This window comes from Triticum dicoccoides, chromosome 1B (genome assembly GCF_002162155.2).
Source record: "Triticum dicoccoides isolate Atlit2015 ecotype Zavitan chromosome 1B, WEW_v2.0, whole genome shotgun sequence".
NCBI classification, from domain to species: domain Eukaryota; kingdom Viridiplantae; phylum Streptophyta; class Magnoliopsida; order Poales; family Poaceae; genus Triticum; species Triticum dicoccoides.
Genome location: NC_041381.1, coordinates 65,771,290 through 65,794,005, shown reverse-complemented (window position 1 = coordinate 65,794,005; position 22,716 = coordinate 65,771,290). Strand labels below are relative to the sequence as shown.

Genomic DNA, 22,716 nt, shown 5'->3' with positions numbered 1-22,716 from the left:
TGAAGTGGAAAATCATCGTAACAAGAAAATAAAGTTTCTACGATCTGATCGTGGAGGAGAATATTTGAGTTACGAGTTTGGTCTTCATTTGAAACAACATCGGATGGTTTCACAGTTAACGCCACCTGGAAGACCATAGCGAAATGGTGTGTCTGAACGTCGTAATCGTACTTTATTGGATATGGTGCGATCTATGATGTCTCTTACTGATTTACCTCTATCGTTTTGGGGTTATGCTTTATAGACGGCTGCATTCACTTTAAATAGGGCACCATCAAAATCCATTGAGACGACGCCATATGAACTGTGGTTTGGCAAGAAACCAAATTTGTCATTTCTTAAAGTTTGGGGCTGCGATGCTTATGTGAAAAAGCTTCAACCTGATAAGCTCGAACCCAAATCGGAGAAGTGCGTCTTCATAGGATACCCAAAGGAAACTGTTGGGTACACCTTCTATCACAAATCCGAAGGCAAAATCTTTGTTGCTAAGATTGGATCCTTTCTAGAGAAGGAGTTTCTCTCGAAAGAGGTGAGTGGGAGGAAAGTAGAACTTGATGAGGTAATTGTACCTTCTCCCTTATTGGAAAGTAGTTCATCACAGAAATCAGTTCCAGTGATTCCTACACCAATTAGTGAGGAAGTTAATGATGATGATCATGAAACTTCAGTTCAAGTTACTACCGAACCTCGTAGGTCTTCCAGAGTAAGATCCACACCAGAGTGGTACGGTAATCCTATTTTGGAAGTCATGTTACTAGACCATGATGAACCTACGAACTATGAGTAAATGATGATGAGCCCAGATTCCGCGAAATGGCTTGAGGCCATGAAATCTGAGATGGGATCCATGTATGAGAACAAAGTGTGGACTTTTATGGACTTGCCCGATGATTGGCAAGCCATAGAAAATAAATGGATCTTTAAGAAGAAGACCGACGCAGACAATAATGTTACTGTTTACAAACCTCAACTTGTTGCGAAAGGTTTTCGACAAGTTCAAGGAGTTGACTACGATGAGACTTTCTCACCCGTAGTGATGCTTAAGTCTGTCCGAATCATTTTAGCGATTGCCGCATTTTATGATTATGAAATTTGGCAGATGGATGTCAAAACTGCATTCCTGAATGGATTTCTGGAAGAAGAGTTGTATACGATGCAACCAGAAGGTTTTGTTGATCCAAAGGGTGCTAACAAAGTCTGCAAGCTCCAGCGATCCATTTATGGACTGGTGCAAGCCTGTCGGAGTTGGAATAAACGCTTTGATAGTGTCATTAAAGCATATGGTTTTATACAGACATTTGGAGAAGCCTGTATATACAAGAAAGTGAGTGGGAGCTCTGTAGCATTTCTAACATTATATGTGGATGACATATTGTTGATTGGAAATGATATAGAATTTCTGGATAGAATAAAAGGATACCTGAATAAGAGTTTTTCTTTGAAAGACCTTGGAGAAGCTGCTTACATATTTGGCATCAAGATCTATAGAGATAGATCAAGACGCTTAATTGGACTTTCACAAAGCACATACCTTGATAAAGTTTTGAAGAAGTTCAAAATGGATCAGTCAAAGAAAGGGTTCTTGCCTGTGTTACAAGGTGTGAAGTTGAGTCAGACTCAATGCCCAACCACTGCAGAAGATAGAGAGAAAATGAAAGTCATTCCCTATGCTTCAGCCATAGGTTCTATCATGTATGTAATGCTGTGTACCAGACCTGATGTGTGCGTTGCTATAAGCATAGCAGGGAGGTACGAAAGTAATCCCGGAGTGGAGCACTGGACAACGGTCAAGAACATCCTGAAATACCTGAAAAGGATTAAGGATATGTTTCTCGTTTATGGAGGTGAAAAAGTGCTCGTCATAAATTATTACTCTGATGCAAGCTTTGACACTGATCCGGATGACTCTAAGTCCCAAACCGGATACGTATTTTTATTGAATGGAGGAGCTATCAGTTGGTGCAGTTCCAAGCAGAGCGTCATGGAGGGATCTACGTGTGAAGCGGAGTACATTGCTGCTTTGGAAGCAGCGAATGAAGGATTTTGGATGAAGGAGTTCATATCTGATCTAGGTGTCATACCTAGTGCATAGGGTCCAATGAAAATCTTTTGTGACAATACTGGTGCAATTGCCTTGGCAAAGGAATCCAGATTTCACAAGAGAACCAAGAACATCAAGAGACGCTTCAATTCCATCCGTCATCAAGTGTCGGAGGGGGACACAGAGATTTGAAAGATACACACGGATCTGAATGTTGCAGACCCGTTGACTAAGCCTCTTCCACGAGCAAAACATGATCAACACCAAAGCTCCATGGGTTTTAGAATCATTACTATGTAATCTAGATTATTGACTCTAGTGCAAGTGGGAGACTGAAGGAAATATGCCCTAGAGGCAATAATAAAGTTATTACTTATTTACTTATTTCATGATAAATGTTTATTATTCATGCTAGAATTGTATTAACCGGAAACTTAGTACATGTGTAAATACATAGACAAAACATATTGTCCCTAGTATGCCTCTACTTGACTAGCTTGTTAATCAAAGATGGTTATGTTTCCTAACCATAGACATGTGTTGTCATTTGATGAACGTGATCACATCATTAGGAGAATGATGTGATGGACCTGACCCATCCGTTAGCTTAGCATTATGATCGTGTCAGTTTCATTGCTACTGCCTTCTTCATGACTTATACAAGTTCCTCAGACTATGAGATTATGCAACTCCTGAATACCGGAGGAACGCTTTGTGTGCTACCAAACGCCACAACGTAAATGGGTGATTATAAAGGTGCTCTACAGGTGTCTCCAAAGGTGTTTGTTGGGTTGGCATAGATCGAGATTAGGATTTGTCACTTTGTGTTTCGAAGAGGTATCTCTAGGCCCTCTCGGTAATACTCATCACTATAAGCCTTGCAAGCATTGTGACTAATGAGTTAGTTGCCGGATGAAATATTACGAAATGATTAAAGAGACTTGTTGGTAACGAGATTGAACTAGGTATCGAGATACGGACGATCGAATCTCGGGCAAGTAACATACCGATGACAAAGGGAACAACGTATGTTGTTATGCGGTTTGACCAATAATGATCTTCGTAGAATATGTAGGAACCAATATGAGCATCAAGGTTCCGCTATTGGTTGTTGACCGGAGACGTGTCTCGGTCATGTCTACGTAGTTCTCGAACCCGTAGGGTCCGCGCGCTTAACGTTCGATGACGATTGGTATTATAAGTTTATGTGATTTGATGTACCGAAGGTTGTTCAGAGTCCCGGATGAGATCACGGACATGACGAGGAGTCTCGAAATGGTCGAGACATATAGATTGATACAGTGGAAGGCTATGTTCGGACACCGGAGGTGCCGTGCGTTCGGTACTTGATCGGTTGGATCACAAAGACGTTCGACTACATCAACCGCGTTACTTAACGCTTCCGCTTTCGGTCTACGAGGATACATGGACACACTCTCCCCCTCGTTGCAATGCATCACCTAGATAGATCTTGTGTGATTGTAGGATTTTTTTAAAATTACTGCATTTCCCAACAGATATGAACAACATGAACATAAATATCATAGAGGCTATGTTGGTTTTGATTCAACTGCATGCATGAACATGTGCTAAGTCAAGCCACTCGAACATTGAGAGGAGGATACCATATCATCATAATAATTTTAACGCTATGTTGAAATCCAAGATAAATCATTATCCACTACTAGCTAATTACGCATGGCATGAGAAACTATAATCTCTAATTGTCATTGCAAACATGTTTGATCATAATAGGTTGAATCATGGATACTAGGTTAAACATATTTATAAAAACAGAACAAGTCGATTTCATACCCGTTTCTCCTTGCCACAACCAGTTCATCAAATATCGTCATTATTGCCTTTCACTTGTACGACCGGACGGCATGAAAATAATAATAGTGCAAGAGTGTCGTGGACTAAGCTGGAATCTGCAAACATTTTATTCAAAAGGAGAAGACAAGGTAATATGGGCTCTTTATTAGATCAACAATAATGCATATGAGATCCACTCAACATTTTCATCGTGGTCTTCTCCTTGGTATGACTCAATAGAAATAAAAGAAATTCAGAGAAACACACTGAAATATTTTTGGAGTTTTCAGTTTTTCTTGAACGAGCAAATAAAAGGGAAAAACAAAAACAAGAAAAACTATTTACACGGGAAAGCTCCCAACAAGCAAAAGAAGTACAAGGAAATCTTTTTGAGTTTTCTTTTTAGTACTACAACAATTTAAATTAGGAAGAAAAACCGAAAACAAGAAATATTTTTGTATTTTCTCAAAGTTTTTCAAATATACAAGAAGAGGGCGAGAAAATAAATCTAGCATGGATAATACAAATGAAAAATTGTGGACACCGACAACTGAAATGAAATGTGTGAACATGAAAGTAACGTTGGTGGAAATACGTACTCGCCCAAGATTAAGCTTTTGGCCTAACATGGTAATCCGTCAGTGACCTACATAATGGTCGTAGTGATAGCTCACGGAGGCTCTCGGTGCGGATGCCTCAGCCCGCCGTGCAGCCACAACTGTTGTGTTATGTGCTCGAGCCTCGCTCTCAAGAACATAATATCTTCCCTTGCTGTGAACATCAAAGAGAGCATGTGCAGGCAAAAAGGTGTCCACAATGGTCCTTTTATTAAACAATAGGTTATAAGTAAAATTATGGGGTTCACCACTATCTTATGACGTTTCAGAGCATCGAAGTCAAGGTACTGCATGGGTAGGATGGGGTCATAAGGCCAAGGTGAAATACCCAACTCTCTTGCTAAGCATGTGGCGTAAATTCCACCATAAAAATATCCACTACCAGCGTTGTGTTGCAATCTACGTGCCACTATCGCTCCAAGGTTATAACTTCTGTCACCAGTGAGAGCAGTGCGAATAAGGCTCAAATCTGGAGCGCAGAGCATACTACAATCTTGTTTTCCAACAAGCATTTTTCCATTAAATAGTGCAAAGTATTGGATTGATGGAAAATGAATGCTCTTTATTCTATCTTGAGTGACTCCTCTAGTCTCACCATAGCAAAGGCTAGTTAAGAATATCTCAAACTCCGACCTTGGTGGTTCGTCCAATGAACCCCAAAATGGAATTTTGCAGTGATTAGAAAAGGTCTCCAGAGATATAGTAAATGAATTTTCATATAGCTTAAATGATACCCTGGATTCACGACGATGGAATTTAAATTCTTTGGTAAATGATTCAGTGAGGCTGAGGTGTTGGTTGCACTTATCTGCAATGTAGGGACCGAGCTCGGCATTGTGAACATATTGCTCAAATTCTTCTTTAATGCCCACATGCACCATATAATCGTTGCATGGCCATAAACATGATTTGGTGGTGGTATCTCGAATGGAATTTTCACTTGGTTCAACATAAGATCGACGACTGGAGCTGCTACTAGAAGATGCCTCCGAGGACCTCCGCCTCGAAGAACTCCTTCGAAAGAGGTTCATCATATTCGCGTACAATTTTCTGAATTATTTTGGGTCACAAAATTTTGTCAACAAAACCTTATAAGAATTATAGCAACTACTCATAGGGATGCATAGAGGACATAGCAAGCATTCAAACTACTTAAAACTCTAAGAATTCAACACACAAACTCATCTATAGCAGCACCAAGAGTAACTAATTATTCAAAATATATACCACTAAAGCAAAAACTAGTTGGACCAATGGAGGAGTCACATACCAAGCAACAATCTCCCGAAACAATTTCAGAAACGGAGCTTCGAGCAAAGAGATCAAAATCCGCGGGTTCGGGAGTAAGAACACGAGAGAGAGAGAGAGAGCAATGGTGACTTTTTTTCTGAAGGTAGGCGATGATGTGGGATGAAGAGATAACTAAGGGGCCCACGTGGGGTGGGTTGTGCCTACCTAGTGCACCTTTCTCTGATGTTATTTGCACCAAAAATTCTTAAATATTAAAAAAAACGTATTAAATTTTCAGAGCATTCTGAGAAATTTTATATTTGGGTTGTTTTTTATTACAAGGGAAATTCAAGAAATAGACAAAACATGGCATTTTATTTTATTTAAATAGTAAAAACAAAAAACAAAAGCTAGGGACAGAAGGTAGTGCTCACTAAATTCATCAACTTCATACCTCTCAAAAATGATTCATTAATAAGGTTGATCAAGTCTTATTAACAACCACTTTCGATTAGCATGAAACCGAAGAACTTTCGTAAATCACTAAGTTACCTCAACGGGGATATGAATGTCCCCAACAATAAGCATTTCATATTTATTTTTAACAGTAGGTAGAGGTAGCTGAAAACTTTCAATAGTGATTCTCGGAGATTTTTCAATAACATCGATACCATTCACTTGGAATTGTTTCTTCGGAAAGTGCACCGTATGCTTATTACCATTGATATGAAAAGTGACCTTGCTTTTATTGTAATCAATAACAGCTCCTGCAGTATTCAAGAAGTGTCTACCAAGGATGATGGACATGTTGTCGTCCTCGGGCATCTCAAGTATAACAAAGTCAGTCAAAATAGTAACATTAGCAACAAGAACGGGCACATCCTCACAACTACCGATAGGTATGGCAGTTAATTTTTCAGCCATTTGCAAAGATATTTCAGTATGTGTGAGTTTATTAAAATCAAGTCTTTTATATTAAGAAAAAGGCATAACACTAACACCAGCTCCCAAATCACATAAAACAATTTTCACATAATTTCTTTTGATGGAGCAATGTATAGTTGGTATTCCCGGATCTCCAAGTTTTTTAGGTACTCAATCTTTAAAAGTATAATTAGAAAGCATGGTGGAGATTTCAGCTTCCGGTATTTTTCTCTTATTGGTGATGATGTCTTTCATGTACTTTGCATAAGGAGGCATTTTTAAGATATTAGTCAAGCGTTTACGCAAAAGACTGGCCTCACAATTTTAGCAAAGCGTTCAAATTCTTCATCATCTATCTTTTTAGCCGACTTAGGTGGAAAGGGCATATGTTTTTGAACCCATGGTTATCTTTCCTTAACGTGTTTTCTAGCAACAAAGTCTCTTTTATCATATCTTCTATTCTTTGGTTGTGGGTTATCAAGATCAACAGCTGGTTCTATTTCAACATCATTGTCTGGTTCTTTATTATTTGGTTGCGTGTCCTCATGAACCTCATCATTATCTTTTTATTATCATAGAGTGAGTGTTCACTACCAGATTGAGTTTCAGCATCAGAGATAGAAACTTCATTATCATTATTAGGAGGTTTTTCTACTTCACGTTCACTAGAGGCATGCAAAGTTCTACTATTTTCTCCTTCCTTTTCTTTTTAGGAGGACTATGTGCATGAGTGTTAACCCTTTGAGAGTCTTGTTCAATTATTTTTGGGTGTCCTTCAGGATAAAGTGGTTCCTGAGTCATCCTACCTCCTCTAGTCATTACTCTAACAGCATGATCATTGATAATATTATTCATTTCATCTAACAACTCTCTTTGAGATTTAGCAACTTGTTCTAGCTGAGTTTGAACCATAGAAGCATGCTTCCCCACACCTCTACCATCATTTAAGATTCTAAATAACAAGTCACTCAAGCGAGCAATCATATCAAAATTGTATTTCAATTGTTTCATAACATTTGCATTGAAGTGATCTTGCTTTCTAATATAGTTTTCAAACTCATAAAGGCATTGGCTAGGGTGCATATTGTGAGGATTATCATTATCATTTAATTTCATTAGACAATTTACCTCTACCACCTTAGGTGGTGGTGGTGTATCAAGCCCATGTATTTCTTCAATATGAGGTAAATTTTTACATCCTCAACTTTAGTGCCTTTTTCTCTCATAGATTTCTTTGCCTCTTGCATATCTTCAGGACTGAGATATAAGATATCCCTCTTCTTCGGAGTGGGTTTAGGCGGTGGTTTAGGAAGAGTCCAATCATCATATTTTTCAATATGTTATTAAATAATTCTTCGGCCTGCCCAATAGTTCGTTCCCTGAAAACACAACCAGCACAACTATCTAGGAAATCCCTAGAAGCATTGGTTAGTCCGTTATATAAGATATCAAGTATTTCATTTTTATTAAGAGGATGATTAGGCAAATCATTAAGAAATTGGAGAAGCCTCCCCAAAGCTTGTGGGAGACTCTCTTCTTTGCACAAAGCTAAATATTTTCTGTAGGGCAGCTTGTTTTTTATGAGCAGGGAAATATTTTTCAGAGAAGTAATAAATCATATCCTGGGGACTACGCACACAACCAGGAGCAAGAGCATTGCACGAAGATTTAGCATTACACTTTAATTAGAACGGAAATAATTTAGAAATATAATAATAGCGAATTTTCTCATCATGAGCAAAAAGGGTGGCTATGTCATTCAACTTAGTTAGATGTGCCACAACAATTTCAATTTCATAACGATGGAAAGGATCATATTCAGCCAAAGTAATAAACTCTGGGTCGACAGAGAATTCATAATCCTTAACATCAACAAAGATAGGTGAAGTAGCAAACTGAGGATCACATTTCATTTTAGCATTCAAAGTTTTTTCTTTATACTTGCGTAATAATTTTTCTAGATCATCTCTATCCTTACAAGCAATAATATCCCAAGTTGCCTCCTCATCCATAACATAACCTTCCGGTACCTTTGACAATTCATATCTTTTTTTTACTATAAACAGTAGGGTAAACACCCCACTGCAGCTTTTTTTTAAATAAATAAATAAACATCAAGTGTCTTGTGGGCTTGAGGTAAGCCCAAAGGAAAGAAAAAGAAAACAAAATAGAAGAAGAATACTAAAAAAGAAAACTAACCTACAGCTAATAAGAAAAAGGGACTAAAAAAGAACAAAGGGAACTATACAAAAGTTTACAGCCAAGCATCTAGCCAAGCAGAGAATTGAGCTTCATACTTTTTCTTGATCCTGTATTTGAGTAGCTTTAACTCCTGAAAGAATATATGTTTCCAGCCATCAAAAGAGGGGGTTATATTTTCAAAGATCTTGTTGTTTCTTGAAATCCAGATTGCCCATGAACCCAATATTATAATCTCCATAAAGAAGGGGCAATTGAGTTTGTCCTTGAGATCTTGATAAGCTTCCAGGACTGATAAGTTATGTGTCCTTGGAGGGCAGATGAAGTCCCAGCATCTGACAGCAAAAGGGCATCCCCAAAAGAGATGGTGCAGAGTTTCTTCCTGTTGACAATTTCTCACTGCACAATTGTAGACTTCCAATTCAAAGTTTTTCCTTCTTAAGAGATTCCCGGTGTTGATTCTGTCATGTAACAACATCCAGAAGAATACTTTGTGCTTGGGTTGACAGGAACTTTTCCAAATCCATGAGACAATTCATATCTAGGAGGGCTATTTCTAATAGGTGTTTCAAGATTTTTAGTTCCAAGCTCTTCATCAGTTTCAACATTCTCAAAAGCTCTAGTTCTAGCAAGTTGTTCATCAAGAAATTCACCTAGTGACACATTATCATTAGGTAAGATACTAGCATCATTGTAAGTAGCATTCAGAGCAGAAGTAGCGTCATCAATAACTTATGACATATCAGAATTGATAGCATGTGGTGGTGTTGCAAGTTTACTTATAACAGAAGGTGAATCTAAAGCGGAGCTGGATGACAGTTCCTTACATCCCCTCATCTTAGAGGGAAAAATCTTAGTCTTAGCGTCCTTCAGATTCTTCATAGTGATAATTTGATAATAATACCAAGTGAATCAACAAATATATCTATGCTCCCTGCCAACGGCGCTAGAAAAATGTTTTGATAACCCACAAGTATAGGGGATCGCAACAGTTTTTGAGGGTAGAGTATTCAACCCAAATTTATTGATTCGACACAGGGGAAGACAAGGAATACTTGCAAGTATTAGCAACTGAGTTGTTAATTCAATCACACATGAAGATTAATTATCTACAGCAAAGTGATCAGTAGCACAATAATATGATAGCTTTGATAGTAGTGGTAGCAGCAACAGTAACGGTAACAGTGGTAGTAATTGTTTTGTAGCAGTAACGATAGTAACAACAGCAGTAGTAACTTAGAAAAATCAATATGTAGGAAAATCGTAGGCATTTGATCGGTGATTTGTTGGATGATATTCATCATATAACAGTCATAACCTAGAGCGATGCGGAAGTAGCTCTAGTTAATAAATATAATGTAGGCATGTATTCCGTAAATAGTCATACGTGCTTATGGAAAGAACTTGCATGACATCTTTTGTCCTACCCTTCCATGGCAGCGGGGTCCTATTGGAAACTAAGGGATATTAAGGTCTCCTTTTAATAGTGAACTGGAACAAAGCATTAACACATGGTGAATACATGAACTCCTCAAACTACGGTCATCACCGGGAAGTGTCCCGTCTATTGTCACTCCGGGGTTGCCGGATCATAACACGTAGTAGGTGACTATAACTTGCAAGATCGGATCTAGAACATAGATATAATGATGATAACATAAATGTTCAGATATGAAATCATGGCACCCGGGCCCAAAGTGACAAGCATTAAGCATGACAAAGTCATAGCAACATCAATCTCAAAACATAATGGGTATTAAGGATCAAGCCCTAACAAAACTAACTTGATTACATTATGAATCTCATCCAACTCCTCACCGACCAACGAGCCTACGAAGGAATTATTCACTCCTAGTGGGGAGTATCATGGAATTGGCGATGGAGAAGGGTTGGTGATGATGAAGATCGAAGATCCCCCCTATCCGGAGCCCCAAACGGACTCCAAATCTGGCCTCCCGATGAAGAACAAGAGGTGGCGGTGTCTCCGTCTCGTGAAATGCGATAATTCTTCCTTTCTTATATTTTTTCCGAAAATATATAATTTTATAGCATCGGTTTTAGGGTCTGCAGGGCCACCAGGTGGGGACGACCCACCTGGGCGCGTCTGGAGGGGGCGGGGGCGGGGCGCCCTGGTGGGTTCTGCCCACCCAGGTGCCCCCCTCCGATGGTTCTTGGCTCCAGAAATTATCTTTATTCTTATAAAAATTCCTCGCAAAGTTTCATTTCAATCCAAGAATTTTTATTTCTGCACAAAAACAACACCATGATAATTCTGCTGAAAACATCGTCAGTCCGGGTTAATTTCATTCAAATCATGCAAATTAAAGTTCAAAACAAATAAGGGTCAGCGCGAAAGCGAACGTTGGTGTCCGCCAGCCGACCCAAACAGATAAAAAGTGAATAAAACCGTTGTCCGTTTGGATTAGCGCGCTGGAGTTGCTCTTATGTTGTAATAGACTCGGCCGCAGCCGAGGACGAGCCGGCGTCACCCTCGGCATCGTGACCATGACGCTGACCGACCGGCATCGAGTTGGGTTTCTAGCTACGTAGCAGCTACCTTCACGATAGGTCTCTCACTTTTGCTAGCTACGTAGCCAGGTGACGCCGACTTGACCGATGCACTGTGCAAGTGTGGAGGCAGTTCGTCCAGCTACCTTGAACCAACGCGCGCGACTACAGTTTGTTCGGTGGACTCCATCGCTTGATTGTCCTCCATGTTTCTACGCTGTATTATTACAACTACATGGGAGATACACTCATACACACATGAGCTGTTTGATATACTACATGTTATTATTCGCGTTCTCCGGCAGCCCGGCACAGTGAAACCTGTTCTGAGAGTTATGCACGACCTGGCCATGTCCTACACGTCGTTTTTTCTTTTTCGCGGATACGCAAAGGATGCGTATCTTTGCATTGATAGAAGAGAAGTTTTACAACATAGGATTACAAAAGCTCACTAAGCCATGTACACAGGGGGGGCATGGAAGTGAACTAGGAGCGGTACAGACTTGGGGGGTGCTCAGCCCCACTAGCCTACACTGCTATCTCTCGGGGATGATGTTGTGCAGTCCGGTGGCGCCAGCCTTGGCCCACATGTGCGCCTCATCTCTGATAATGCCGGAGAGCCGAGAGGTGATGGCTACTCGCCATCAGATATGCAAGCGTTCCGGTGTTTCCAGATCCACCATGCGGTAAGGATGATCAACGAGGCCATGCCCTTGCGAGCCGAGGAAGGTGAGCGGTTGCAGGACGTCTCCCACCAAGTGTAGAAGTCAGTGTCGCCGTCCGGGATGTCGGCCGTGGAGCGAACCCAGCTGAGGGTCTCGTGCGAGATTTGTCGAGAGAAAGAACAGCCTGCCAAGAGGTGTTGCATGGTCTCCTCCTCTTGGTTACAAAAGGCGCAGAAGTCCTCATGTGGGAGGCCATGCCGAGCAAGACGCTCGGCCGTCCAGCAATGGTCTTGTAGAGCCAGCCAGATGAAGAATTTGACGCGGAGAGGGGCCCATGGTTTCCAGGTTAGCCGCCAATGCGGGTCCTCGCAGGCACCATGGAAGAGCGCCTGGTAGCAGGAGCTCGCCGAGTAGACAGTGGAGGTGGTCCAGCGCCATTGGAGAGAGTCAGGCGAGTCCGAGAGGGCGACGTGACGCATGCAGCGCCAGAGGTCGACGTATTGGACTAGAGCGGCGGGTCCCAAAGCGCCCTGGATGTCGCGAACCCAGGAGCGTTGGAGAAGTCCGTCATGCATAGTGCGGGTCTTGCGCCGCCTCCGAGTGACGAGCGCGAGGACGAGCGGCGCGATCTCGGCGACGGATCTGCCATTGATCCAGTGATCATTCAAGAACAAGCAAGTGTGGCCGTTGCCAAGTGTCCAGGTCGTAGAAGCACGGAAGATGGCGGCAACGACGGGGTTATGCAGGATGTGCAGGTGGCTCCAAGGTCGCGCCGAGTCGGTGTACTTGAGCCAAAGCCAACGAGTTGACCAAACAATGTCCACCAGAGAGGGCGGCACACTCTCTGCCAGTTGACCAAACAATGTCCACCAGAGGCATCCTTGCTCCCAGCCCAAAGAAAGCTGCAGATGATGCGGTTGGCCATCTTGAGGATGGAGGAGTTGAAGGCGATGGCGGTGAGGAAGTGCGTGGGAATGGCACTTAAGACATGGCGGACAAGGGCGAGCCGGTCACCAGGAGAGAGGAGCGAGGCCCGCCAGGTGGAGAGCTTGCGCTCAAGCTTGTGGACGATCGGCATGAGACTCGTAGTAGACGGCTTGCAAATGGACAAGGGGAGTCCCAGATATTGAATTGGGAATTGCTTCACCGGGCATTGCATCTCGGAAGCAATTGTCGCGATGTCCTTGTCATTGCATTGGATGGGGGTGGCCGAGCACTTGTGGTAGTTAGTGTACAACCCAGAGGCCACCCCGAAGACCCGAAGTAGCTCACGGACGACTGAGATGTCGTGGTGGTCAGGGCGGCAGAAGATGACGACGTCGTCGGCATAGTGAGAGATGCTGGAGGCCGCGTGCCGCGTGGTTAGCCGCTGGATAAGGCCGAGCTCGACGGCCCGGATGAGCATGGAGTTGAGGACGTCGATGACGAGGGTGAAAAGCATCGAGGATACCGGGTCGCCTTGTCGAAGGCCGCAGGCATGATCGATCGGGGGGCCCGGGTGGCCGTTGATCATGACACGAGTGGAGGCGGTGGAGAGAAGTATCGAGATCCAGTCGCGCCAGCTTTGGCCAAACCCAAGGTGTTGTAGAGTCTCAAGGAGGAAGGGCCACAAGACACTGTCGAAGGCACGCGCGATGTCGAGCTTCAGAAGGATGCGGGGCACCTTGAGATTGTGAAGGAGACGCGCTGTCTGCTGCACAAGCAGGAAGTTGTCATGGATACATCAGCCGACGATGAAAGCACTCTTGTTAGTCGAAACCATGGCCCCAAGCCAAGGAGCGAGCCACAGAGACAACACCTTTGCAAAGAGCTTTGCAATGAGGTGGATGAGGCTTATGGGGCGATAGTCGGATAAGGCAGCGGCGTCCGGCCGCTTGGGCAGAAGAGTTAGGAGTGCTTCATTTGGCTTTTGGAACCCACACCCATTGGCGGCGTACAGCTTGTCGAAAGCCTCGCAGATGTCGTGCTTGATGATGTCCCAGCAGGCACGGAGGAACTCAACCGTGAACCCATCTAGGCCGGGAGCCTTTCCGGTTGGTAGGCTTTTAACGGCCCGCCAAATCTCTTCCTCTGTGAAAGGCGCTTCCATGTCAGGTAGGTCAAAAGTTGTCGCGCGCAGGAGGGATTGGTCCAGGGAGAAGGCGCGCTCATCCGATGAGCCAAGGACACTGGAGAAGTAGTTGAAGGCAGCCTCGGCTATGTCGGCATGCTCGGTGACCAGGTGGTCGTCAACATGGAGGGAGGAGATCAGGTTGCGCTGCTTCCGGTGCGAGGCATGTACGCTGAGGTAGGAAAGCGGGGAGTCACGGAGCCAAGATAGGCGTGATCGCTGGCGCTTAATGGAGCGCTCTAGGTAAGCCAACCCTAGGTATGCGCCCTTGAGCTTGCGCCTGAGCCACGTCTCGGGCGGAGAAAGCGGCCGAAAATCCTGCGCGGCGTCGAGGCGGGCAATCAACTCCCGTGTAACCTGCAGCTGCAACGAGAGGCCACCAATGGTGCGCGTGCTCCAGCACTGAAGGTGCCGCGCCGTGGCCTTGAGGCGAGCCACCAGGCGCCGGAAGGGGTCCGTCCCCGGGGTGGTCGAGCTCCAAGCCTCCGAGACCGTGTCATGGAATCCGTCGAGCTTCGGCCAGAAATGCTCAAAGTGGAAATGGCGCGCGCCCGCGGGACGAGCAGCCCAATCAACAACCAACGGGCAGTGGTCGGACGCTGCGGAAGAAAGGCAGTGTAGGAGGCAATGCGGGTGGGCGATCTCCCATCCGGACGTGCAAAGAATCCGGTCGTTCCGCACGAGGGTAGGCGTATCACGCTCACTAGACCAAGTGTAGCGGCGCCCATGCATATACATATCGCGGAGCTCCTCATCAGCAATGAAGCGCCGGAATCTGCTCATGACGCGGCGGTTCAGGTTCGGGGTATTCTTGTCGGAAGCCGAAGTGATCATGTTGAAGTCACCGCCGAGGAGCCAAGGCCCGATGTACGCCTCACGCACGGCCTGGAGGTCGGCAAGAAATTCGAGCTTGGCCTCGTCGTCTTGGGGGCCGTAGACACTTGTGAGCCGCCAATGGCCGGCGCCGTCAACGGGGGAGACCAGGGCGGTAATATGGTGTTCGCCAATGAGAGGGTTAGATAGGGAGACGTGGGATCTGTGCCATGCAAGAAGCACGCCACCGTGAGTGCCAGCGGCGGGAAGGAAAAAGAAGTCCTCAAATGGAGAGCCGAGGGTATCAAGGACGGTCGAGTCCGTGACATGCGCAAGTTTTGTCTCCTGTAAGCACACGATAGTGGGGGCAGCAATGGAGATCACGCTGCGGACGGCCGTACGTTTGACCCCGGAGTTGAGACCGCGGACATTCCAAAAGATGATTTTGCGGTTGCAATCCATTAAATAAAAATTGTGGGGGCCTTGGGAGACATAGGGCAAGCTATCTATGCTAAGCCTCGATGAGACGAGGCGTTGCACGGGAGCACGAGGCCTTGGCCGATGCACGTCCAGGGAGGTGCCAACCAAAGAAATCCGCAAACGCCTCGAGCACATCCTCCGCCAAAGGCTTCTCGAACAGATGGGCGTATTTGTCAAGTGTGTCGCCCGGGATAGGCGCGTTGTCATCTTTGATCAACCCCAGGCGACGAAGAAGGACCCGCTTCGCTTTCATCTCAGAATTAAGACCCTAGTCAGCCTTGGCAATCCGGAAACTCCGACAGGGGGTAAAGTCAGCGGGCAATCCGGAAACTCCGACAGGTGGCGCCGCGAGGATGGGCTGGGAACGGACGGAGATCACGTCCACGAACGCAGCCAGGGAGGAGAGCCGCTAAATGTAGCGGCATGCGCGGCGACGGAGGGAGCGGCACCAGGCGACGAGGGGGAGCCGACGCGCAAATGAGAGCGTCCACGGCAGGCGAACGGTCGTGTATGTGCATGTCACCTGAAGGCGGGCCACTTCCAGCCACAGAGGCGATTAGAGCGCGCGGGAGGGGGGATCCTTAGGGCCCACAGAGGCAGCGTTGTCGGCATGTGCGGGACCAGGGGAATCTGCAGCGGGAGCAGGGGTTGCGTCAGGCGCAGACACTGGGATTAGCGCGGTCGCCGGTTGGTCGAGCAGCAGATCCGAGGCCGCGACCGAATCGCGGTTGGGCTCGGGGGAAGATACATCTCTCGGGGTGCCGGTAGCCACCCGTTGGGCTACAAGCTCGAACAGCGGGACAGGCGCATCAGCTGTGGCAAGAACGACATGCAGGGGTGGGGCCGCAGGATCAAGGCATGCGGTTGGAGCGACAAGCATGGACGGGGTCGCGGGATCAGCGCTGGGAGAAAGGTAGCGGCCTCAGGGCGAGGGGGAGACCAGGTCGTCCACGCCGTTCAAACCCGAGGCGGGCCCGGGTACCAGGGAGGCCATCCCAGGCTCGACAGCTGGCGGCAGATCACGCGCAGCCTGCGAGTCATCATGGGCCAAAGGCGGTGCCAGGACAGCGGGCGCGCCCAATCGAAGGCGAGCGGAGACCCGCGTGACGTCGGCCACGTCGCCGGGGTGGGCCCCAAGGATGCCAGCCCAGAACAGGCACGGTGGGGGCGTCGGCGCACGACTGCGGCGTCGCCGGCGGCCACGGCCATCGCCCGGCGGACGAGCCGCGCTACTGCGAGCCGGGGGGAACACGTGGTGCTGCGGCCAGCGTTGAGGGAGCGGCGGGGAGTCCGGCGCATGGCCGAGGTCATCAGACTCCGGCGGCAAAGACAATGGCGGCGGCGGCCGGCGGAAGTCGACGCATTCCGTGACGTGAATGTGAACAGAAAAAATCTAACATATACCGAAAAACCGAATGGTTAACCGAATAAACCGAAATAAAAAAATATTTCTTGAGGCAAACAACGATACAAGTATTCATTTTTTGTATAAGAATAAAATTTCCTGCAAAGAACATCCATTTTTTTCTTGTAACGTAGTAATTTTTCTCTTGCAAAAATGCTAACCACGTCATCCATAACCTTTCAAGGCATGAATTGAGGCATGCATATATACTTATATAAAGTTATATACTATTTGTATTTAAAAAGTATGTATTTGAATCTATAAGTTTGTAAAATATAATATGTCATTTTCAAATTCGCGTCAACTTTGGTTATTATGGTATATACCGAAACCATACCGAAATAATTTGGTATATACCGAAACCGAACCGTATTTTAATATCATACCATATAAACCAAAGTATTAATACCGTACAAACCGGAAAACCGTATAAACCGAACCATGCAAACCGAATAAACCGAACGCACAGAGTGATATGAAACATTATTTCTTAGGTCCACCATAGAAGAAACGGCTGGAATCAACAGTAGAAAGTGGATAACATTCTTCACTAGTTATGTAGAATGGCAGACCCGTGTTGACAATGTGGTCATTACCATCGGCATCGATAAGCTTGAGGTTACTAACCAATGCAGCAGTACTGCTCAATGGAACATATCCATTGCCCATTGGAGGATTTGGTGCTGGTTTCTTGCGAGCTGCATAGCCACCAAATCTAAGCAGAACTGGTCTATCTATCATTGCAGGAAGCAAGGATTTCGGAAAGTAACCAACGGGTTTTGGGGAACCATTTAATCCACAATGTACATGCCAATTGCCAGATGTTTTGAGTAGAAACATATGGTAGTTCTGATTAACAAACAAATGGATGCATCGACTAATGTAAATAATGACAACACATAACCTAAAAATCATTTAATTTCACTTATTATGAAGCATTTCCTAAAAAACATTTTTTATTACTGGTTAATCGTCATTAATATGCACATAAAACCAGGTCAAATTATGTATTGGTGGTGCTAGGGGTTCCAGTAGGAAAGTAAACCAAATCCAAAAGCAATGTAATCCCCCGTGCGCTGTCCCCCAAGAACATAAGGAGCTTGCAAAACATCAGTGTAGCATTTGGGAGTTAACATTATACCTTGAATACCCTTACTGTGATATACTGTTTGGTGTCATTTGTACTTGAGACTGGGTTGATGACATCACCTGGAGCTATGCTTGATAATGTCTTTTGAAAGCCAGGGCAAACAGTGTTGAAGCAACCCTTGTCAGGTGATCCTTTAGCCTGCCAATGTAACAAGAGTTAAAGCTCATTGACAAGAAAGTACACACAATTAAACCATGCACAGTTCTTTTCAGGTATTGAAAAAAAAGGAGTTACCAAAATAAAGTTATTGTTTTATGGTATAGATGTTGATTTTGAAATGCATAAGAGTATACTACATTGCATCACAAGGTACTTAATGCATCTTGTGGGATGGTAGAGATCCTTCGGAACTTCAGGGTTGTACAAGACTAAACACTGAGATAATCCTATCTAGTTTTATAGAGTTATTTACCCAAAACCACCACACTTGGGGCTAGGGTAACTACTTGGTACCACATTCAAGTCAGGGCACAAAAAACCACCAGGAATGTGCCTAATGCGTAACGCAGAGCACTGATTGTTTGATTTGCCAATGAAAACAGCGAAACCGACAAGTTGGCCCCACCTGTCGGGCTGACGTTGCGTACCTATGTGGATAATTGGCTGAGGTGGCCCAAGGCCCCACCTATCGGATGCATCTCCTCCCCTCTCTTCCTGGCAAAAAAGCGAAAGACCCGACCACTGCCATATCCCGCGCCGCCGCCGGAGCCCAACCCCGGCGAGCCACACCACCACTAGTGAGATGCCCCACCGCCACGGCCACCTGCCATCCGCGCTGTGCCGCCCTGCTGGACCTCAGTCTACCTCCATGAAGGCGGATGCATCATCGGGCACCAGCGGCCGCTCAGATCCGGCGAGGATCCACCGGCGCCCACACCGCTATCTGGCGCCGGCGTCGAGTCAAAGAGGAGCACTACTACATGGGACGTCTCCTCGTGTGTTCTTGCTTCCGCCGCCACTTGCTGCTTGCTTGAGCACGTGCGCGACCAGGGCCTCCTGGCGGGCGCGGCGAGCATGGGCATGGCCACGGCATCCACGACGGTGCGCGCGGCCAGGGACTCCGGGCGGGCGCGGCCATGGCTCTCGTGGCGAGCACGGGGGTGGCCATGGCGCCCCCTGACGGCACGCGCGGCCAGGGTTTCCCGGTAATTGCTAGCAGACCTGCAATAACAACTCGTAAATCTATTGGGTTAATAAACATTGTGAGTAGGAATCCAGAAGAGAACATGAGAGTTTCTTTGAGTGGCAGTGAAAAACTAATCCTCTGGTAAATTTTAAAGTAAATTTATAAACCATAACTAAATGTAACTTACGTGCCATCCAATTTGAATTCCATTATCCGGAATTGGGTGGCCATCTCCTGTGCTGGCAATCCAGATGCCACCCGCGGTTAGTTGGCCAGATTGTAGATTAAAGCCATAAACGTCTACTAGTGTAGCCTCTACACCATAATAATTATTATTATCATCGCCTGGAATCCATGCATGATGGGCCAACTAACAAAAAGGAAAAACAGTGTCAATCTAAGCAAATCCATCCACGATGTAAGTAGTACATATTAAGTAAACGAACTAAGTACATGACATATGCATTACTCACGTAACAGCTTAGAGAATCTCGGCTTGATGCGAGCTCTACACCAGGCTGGAGAAATTCTAGGTGACCTTCAAGTACAACCTGGCATCGAAGAAACAAGTTAATGGTAAGTATTTAAAATGTGATCGCATGCAAATACTCCTAGGGAAAGTAATACACTGTTGACCCACAGATGGAATAGTAATAAATTGTTTTCTTTTAATAGTACTCAATTTAGATAATCAAATCTTCATAAGGGCATCTCCAACGTTGACCCGCAAATTTGCTCCGGCATCTATCCACGGACAGGGGGACTAGTCCGTGGAAACTGATGTCGGAGGCCGTCATTCAACACTGCCCGCATATATTTCAACCATTGTTGAACTAAACAGACGAATTCCATGCAAACTGAATGGATTTTCATATAAACCAGAAGAGATTCATGCAAACATGGCGGATTTCATATAAACATGATGAAATTCATTACATTTTGGACATAATTTAACTAAAAGTGGAGCTCGTTCGACTCTGGAGGTATAATTCGGGACATACTTCTAGTCTAAACCTAATCTAAATGATCGCCGACGCTCGTTCCCCGTGTCCGCCATGTCCGAGAAGTGATGCTCCGGCACTTACCTTCGCCTTCTCCAGTTCCGCATCGGCGCTCTCCAGCTCAGCCTTCGCAGCCTCCGCCACCACAGCTAGAGCGACTAATCGGCTGCCCATGATCAGCCCACCAAGCTTGGTTACACGCGGAGGGGAAGAGTGGCGGCCTTCCTGGTAGCCGAGCGGCGACAACCTACCATGCACTAGTCTTCCTCGTTGTTGGCAGCACCCGCGGACGTGCTAGCTTCGTGGTCGTGGCGGCAGTGCGTAGCCTTGATGGAGCCGGTGACGTCCTCCTCCTCACCGGTCTTGCCCCGCACCTCGTTCGCCACCTTGTTGAACTCCTTGTAGGCGGCCTCCAATTCCGCCTGACGCTGGCGGTATTGCAAGCGGTCGAGGCGGATCTCGTGGGCAGAGCAGTAGGACTCGAGCAATGCCGCCTGCTCCGCCACGTCCGTGTCCCGCGCGATCGCCCTGCCAGCGGCGAGCTGCTCCTCCTCCTGCTGGTGCTCCTGGAGGAGATGGAGGTTGTAGGCCGCATCGGCCCGCGCCTTTCCAAAACTGCTCCTCCCGTACCATGTCCATGTAATGGGCACATGCCTCGCCGATGGTCACGGTGCAATGCACCAGCTAGGGTGGCGCCGACTCATCCTCGGCCGCGTCATCTATTGGAACGTTGTTAGCCTCCGGCTGCCTGCCAGCATGCCAGCCCGCAGCAATGGCGGCCATCTCCTTCTTCTACTCCGTTGACAGTCCATACCATAGAGCTTTGAAGCGCGAGGAGGCCATGGTGGGAGTGGTGCGGAGAGGAGAAAGAGATCAAAGGAGGATGACTTTGGCTATGGCCGGGGATGTAGTTTATATAGCGAGTAAATGGCAATGGTTGGCAGCAGACGGACGGATAGGTGGTGCCAGAGTAGGTTCCTCGGCAACCGCATGTCATTAATGTGGGAGGCACACGGACGGACAGGCGGCTGTGGTGTCATTTGAATGCGGAGCAGTCGCGTGTTCCGAGAAGTGGGGTAGACGGCGCTCTCTCCGCGGTGCGCAGCTTCAATGCTGACGCCGGTGAGAGGTCATGTTCGCTATGGCCGGGCATGAATGTGGCACTGACGCTCTGGAGCGACGCTGGCCTTTTCGGGGTAGGAAGCGAGGAGGGCGAGGAAAAGGAGTTTGGGTGGGCCAGGGCGGTCAGGAGCGATCGTGCCAATAGTCCGGACGCTTGCAAGACGCTCCTAGTTTGTCTCCAGATTGCGAGGAAAAGTATGCCGGCACCACCCCCATTGGGTGTTGTGAACAAACAGGAGCGACGGCGGCGGCGAGCTGGTTACTGAGGGCGTGTTGACCGCCATCTTCTGCGGAGGAGAGGTGAGCTGACTACAAGTCCTCAAAATTAGTTTAGCCACGGGCACAGGGATACTTTGATTTCTTGTTCCGCTTGAATTGCACGCACAGGGCTTCCCAAGGCTGATTTGGCCTGAACATTTAGCTGTTGTCTTTTCAGTTTCCGGTAGTAGCGGGCGTGTGTGTCTCCGCTGAGAGTTGTGTTTTGCCCCTCTGTTTTGTGTGAACCAACCTTGAGCCAGATCCGTTTTGTTTTCGGGCTTGGGCTGCAATGCAATGGAGCAGGGGAGTCTTTCCTATTGATGATATAAAAGAAAAATATTCTTGTCTGCTTCATCCTTTGATGATTTGAGTATCGATTCTGGCCACAAACTAATCTTGTGCGTGATGTGACCATGGATGCGCAAGGAGCTCAGGTTTCCTGGCATCCTGGCGGAGTGCTTCTTCACCCAGGTTTCCGGCAGCCGGGTATGTACTACTACTTGCTTCCCTGCCCTTCCCTTCACTTCCCACCACCTGACTGTTGATTTTGTCTGTGTTGGCGTCTTCTCTCCTTTCCTTGCTGCTCACTAGTCACCACTTGACTGTTGATTTTGTGTTGTTGTTCTAATATATAGTAGAGTGAATTCCATTTTTTACCTTGTAGTTGTACATTTGTGACACATATTACCCTATTTAGCGAAACTTTTATCGAAATGTCAGATTTTGGAGACTTTTAGCACGGTTTTACCCCAGTTTTACATTTTGTTTGTTTATGGTCGATAGCATCGGCATGTTGCGTCATTGATTTGTAAAAAAAATGTAAGGATCGGAGGGCATCATTGGCGATCTTGTCCAAGCTTCTCTTGTCTATCTGTTCCACTCCTTGTGGTCGTCCACATGTTTTTGGATACAGGGCGTCACCTCACACCTTACCTGATGGACACGCATCAAAAAATAAGGGTCCAAAGATTTCAAAAGGGGTATTCTAGACGAATTTTCACTCGAAGGGGTAATTAGTGTCACAAATGTATAAATATGAGGTAAAAAATGGAATTCACTCTATATAGTACTTAAACTTGTCCTTTCTTGGATATCCGTGCTTTCTCCCCTTTTCGTGCTTCACTGTTACCAACCAGGCACAGAGTGGCCGTGCGGCTCCTCCTCTTCCTTCTCCCGGCGGCTCCACTTGCACAAGGTAAAGCGCATTCTCTTTCCGTTCATTAACATCAATTTCAGTGGCGGAGCTATGTTC

General features: G+C 46.2%; 1 protein-coding gene across 1 annotated transcript; it reads right to left on the bottom strand.

Annotated features, from left to right (window-relative positions):
- Window positions 1-17,290: 17,290 nt before the first annotated feature.
- On the bottom strand, window positions 17,291-20,258 carry LOC119350152. The gene is made up of 7 exons (XM_037618121.1): window positions 20,169-20,258; window positions 19,557-19,634; window positions 19,271-19,453; window positions 19,184-19,221; window positions 18,878-19,118; window positions 17,949-18,095; window positions 17,291-17,656 (listed from the first exon to the last, which is right to left on the bottom strand). The coding sequence occupies exons 1-7, from the start codon at window positions 20,256-20,258 to the stop codon at window positions 17,291-17,293; spliced, it is 1,143 nt and encodes a 380-aa protein (XP_037474018.1).
- Window positions 20,259-22,716: the final 2,458 nt, after the last annotated feature.

Excerpts from the sequence above, each read along its gene's own strand:
- LOC119350152 (XM_037618121.1), bottom strand. The coding sequence starts at position 20,258 with ATGGGCAGCCGATTAGTCGCTCTAGCTGTGGTGGCGGAGGCTGCGAAG. Across the intron at positions 19,222-19,270 it reads GAATTCAAATTGGATGGCAC|AGGATTAGTTTTTCACTGCC; the intron begins GTAAGTTACATT and ends AAAATTTACCAG. Across the intron at positions 17,657-17,948 it reads TCACAGTAAGGGTATTCAAG|AACTACCATATGTTTCTACT; the intron begins GTATAATGTTAA and ends TTTGTTAATCAG.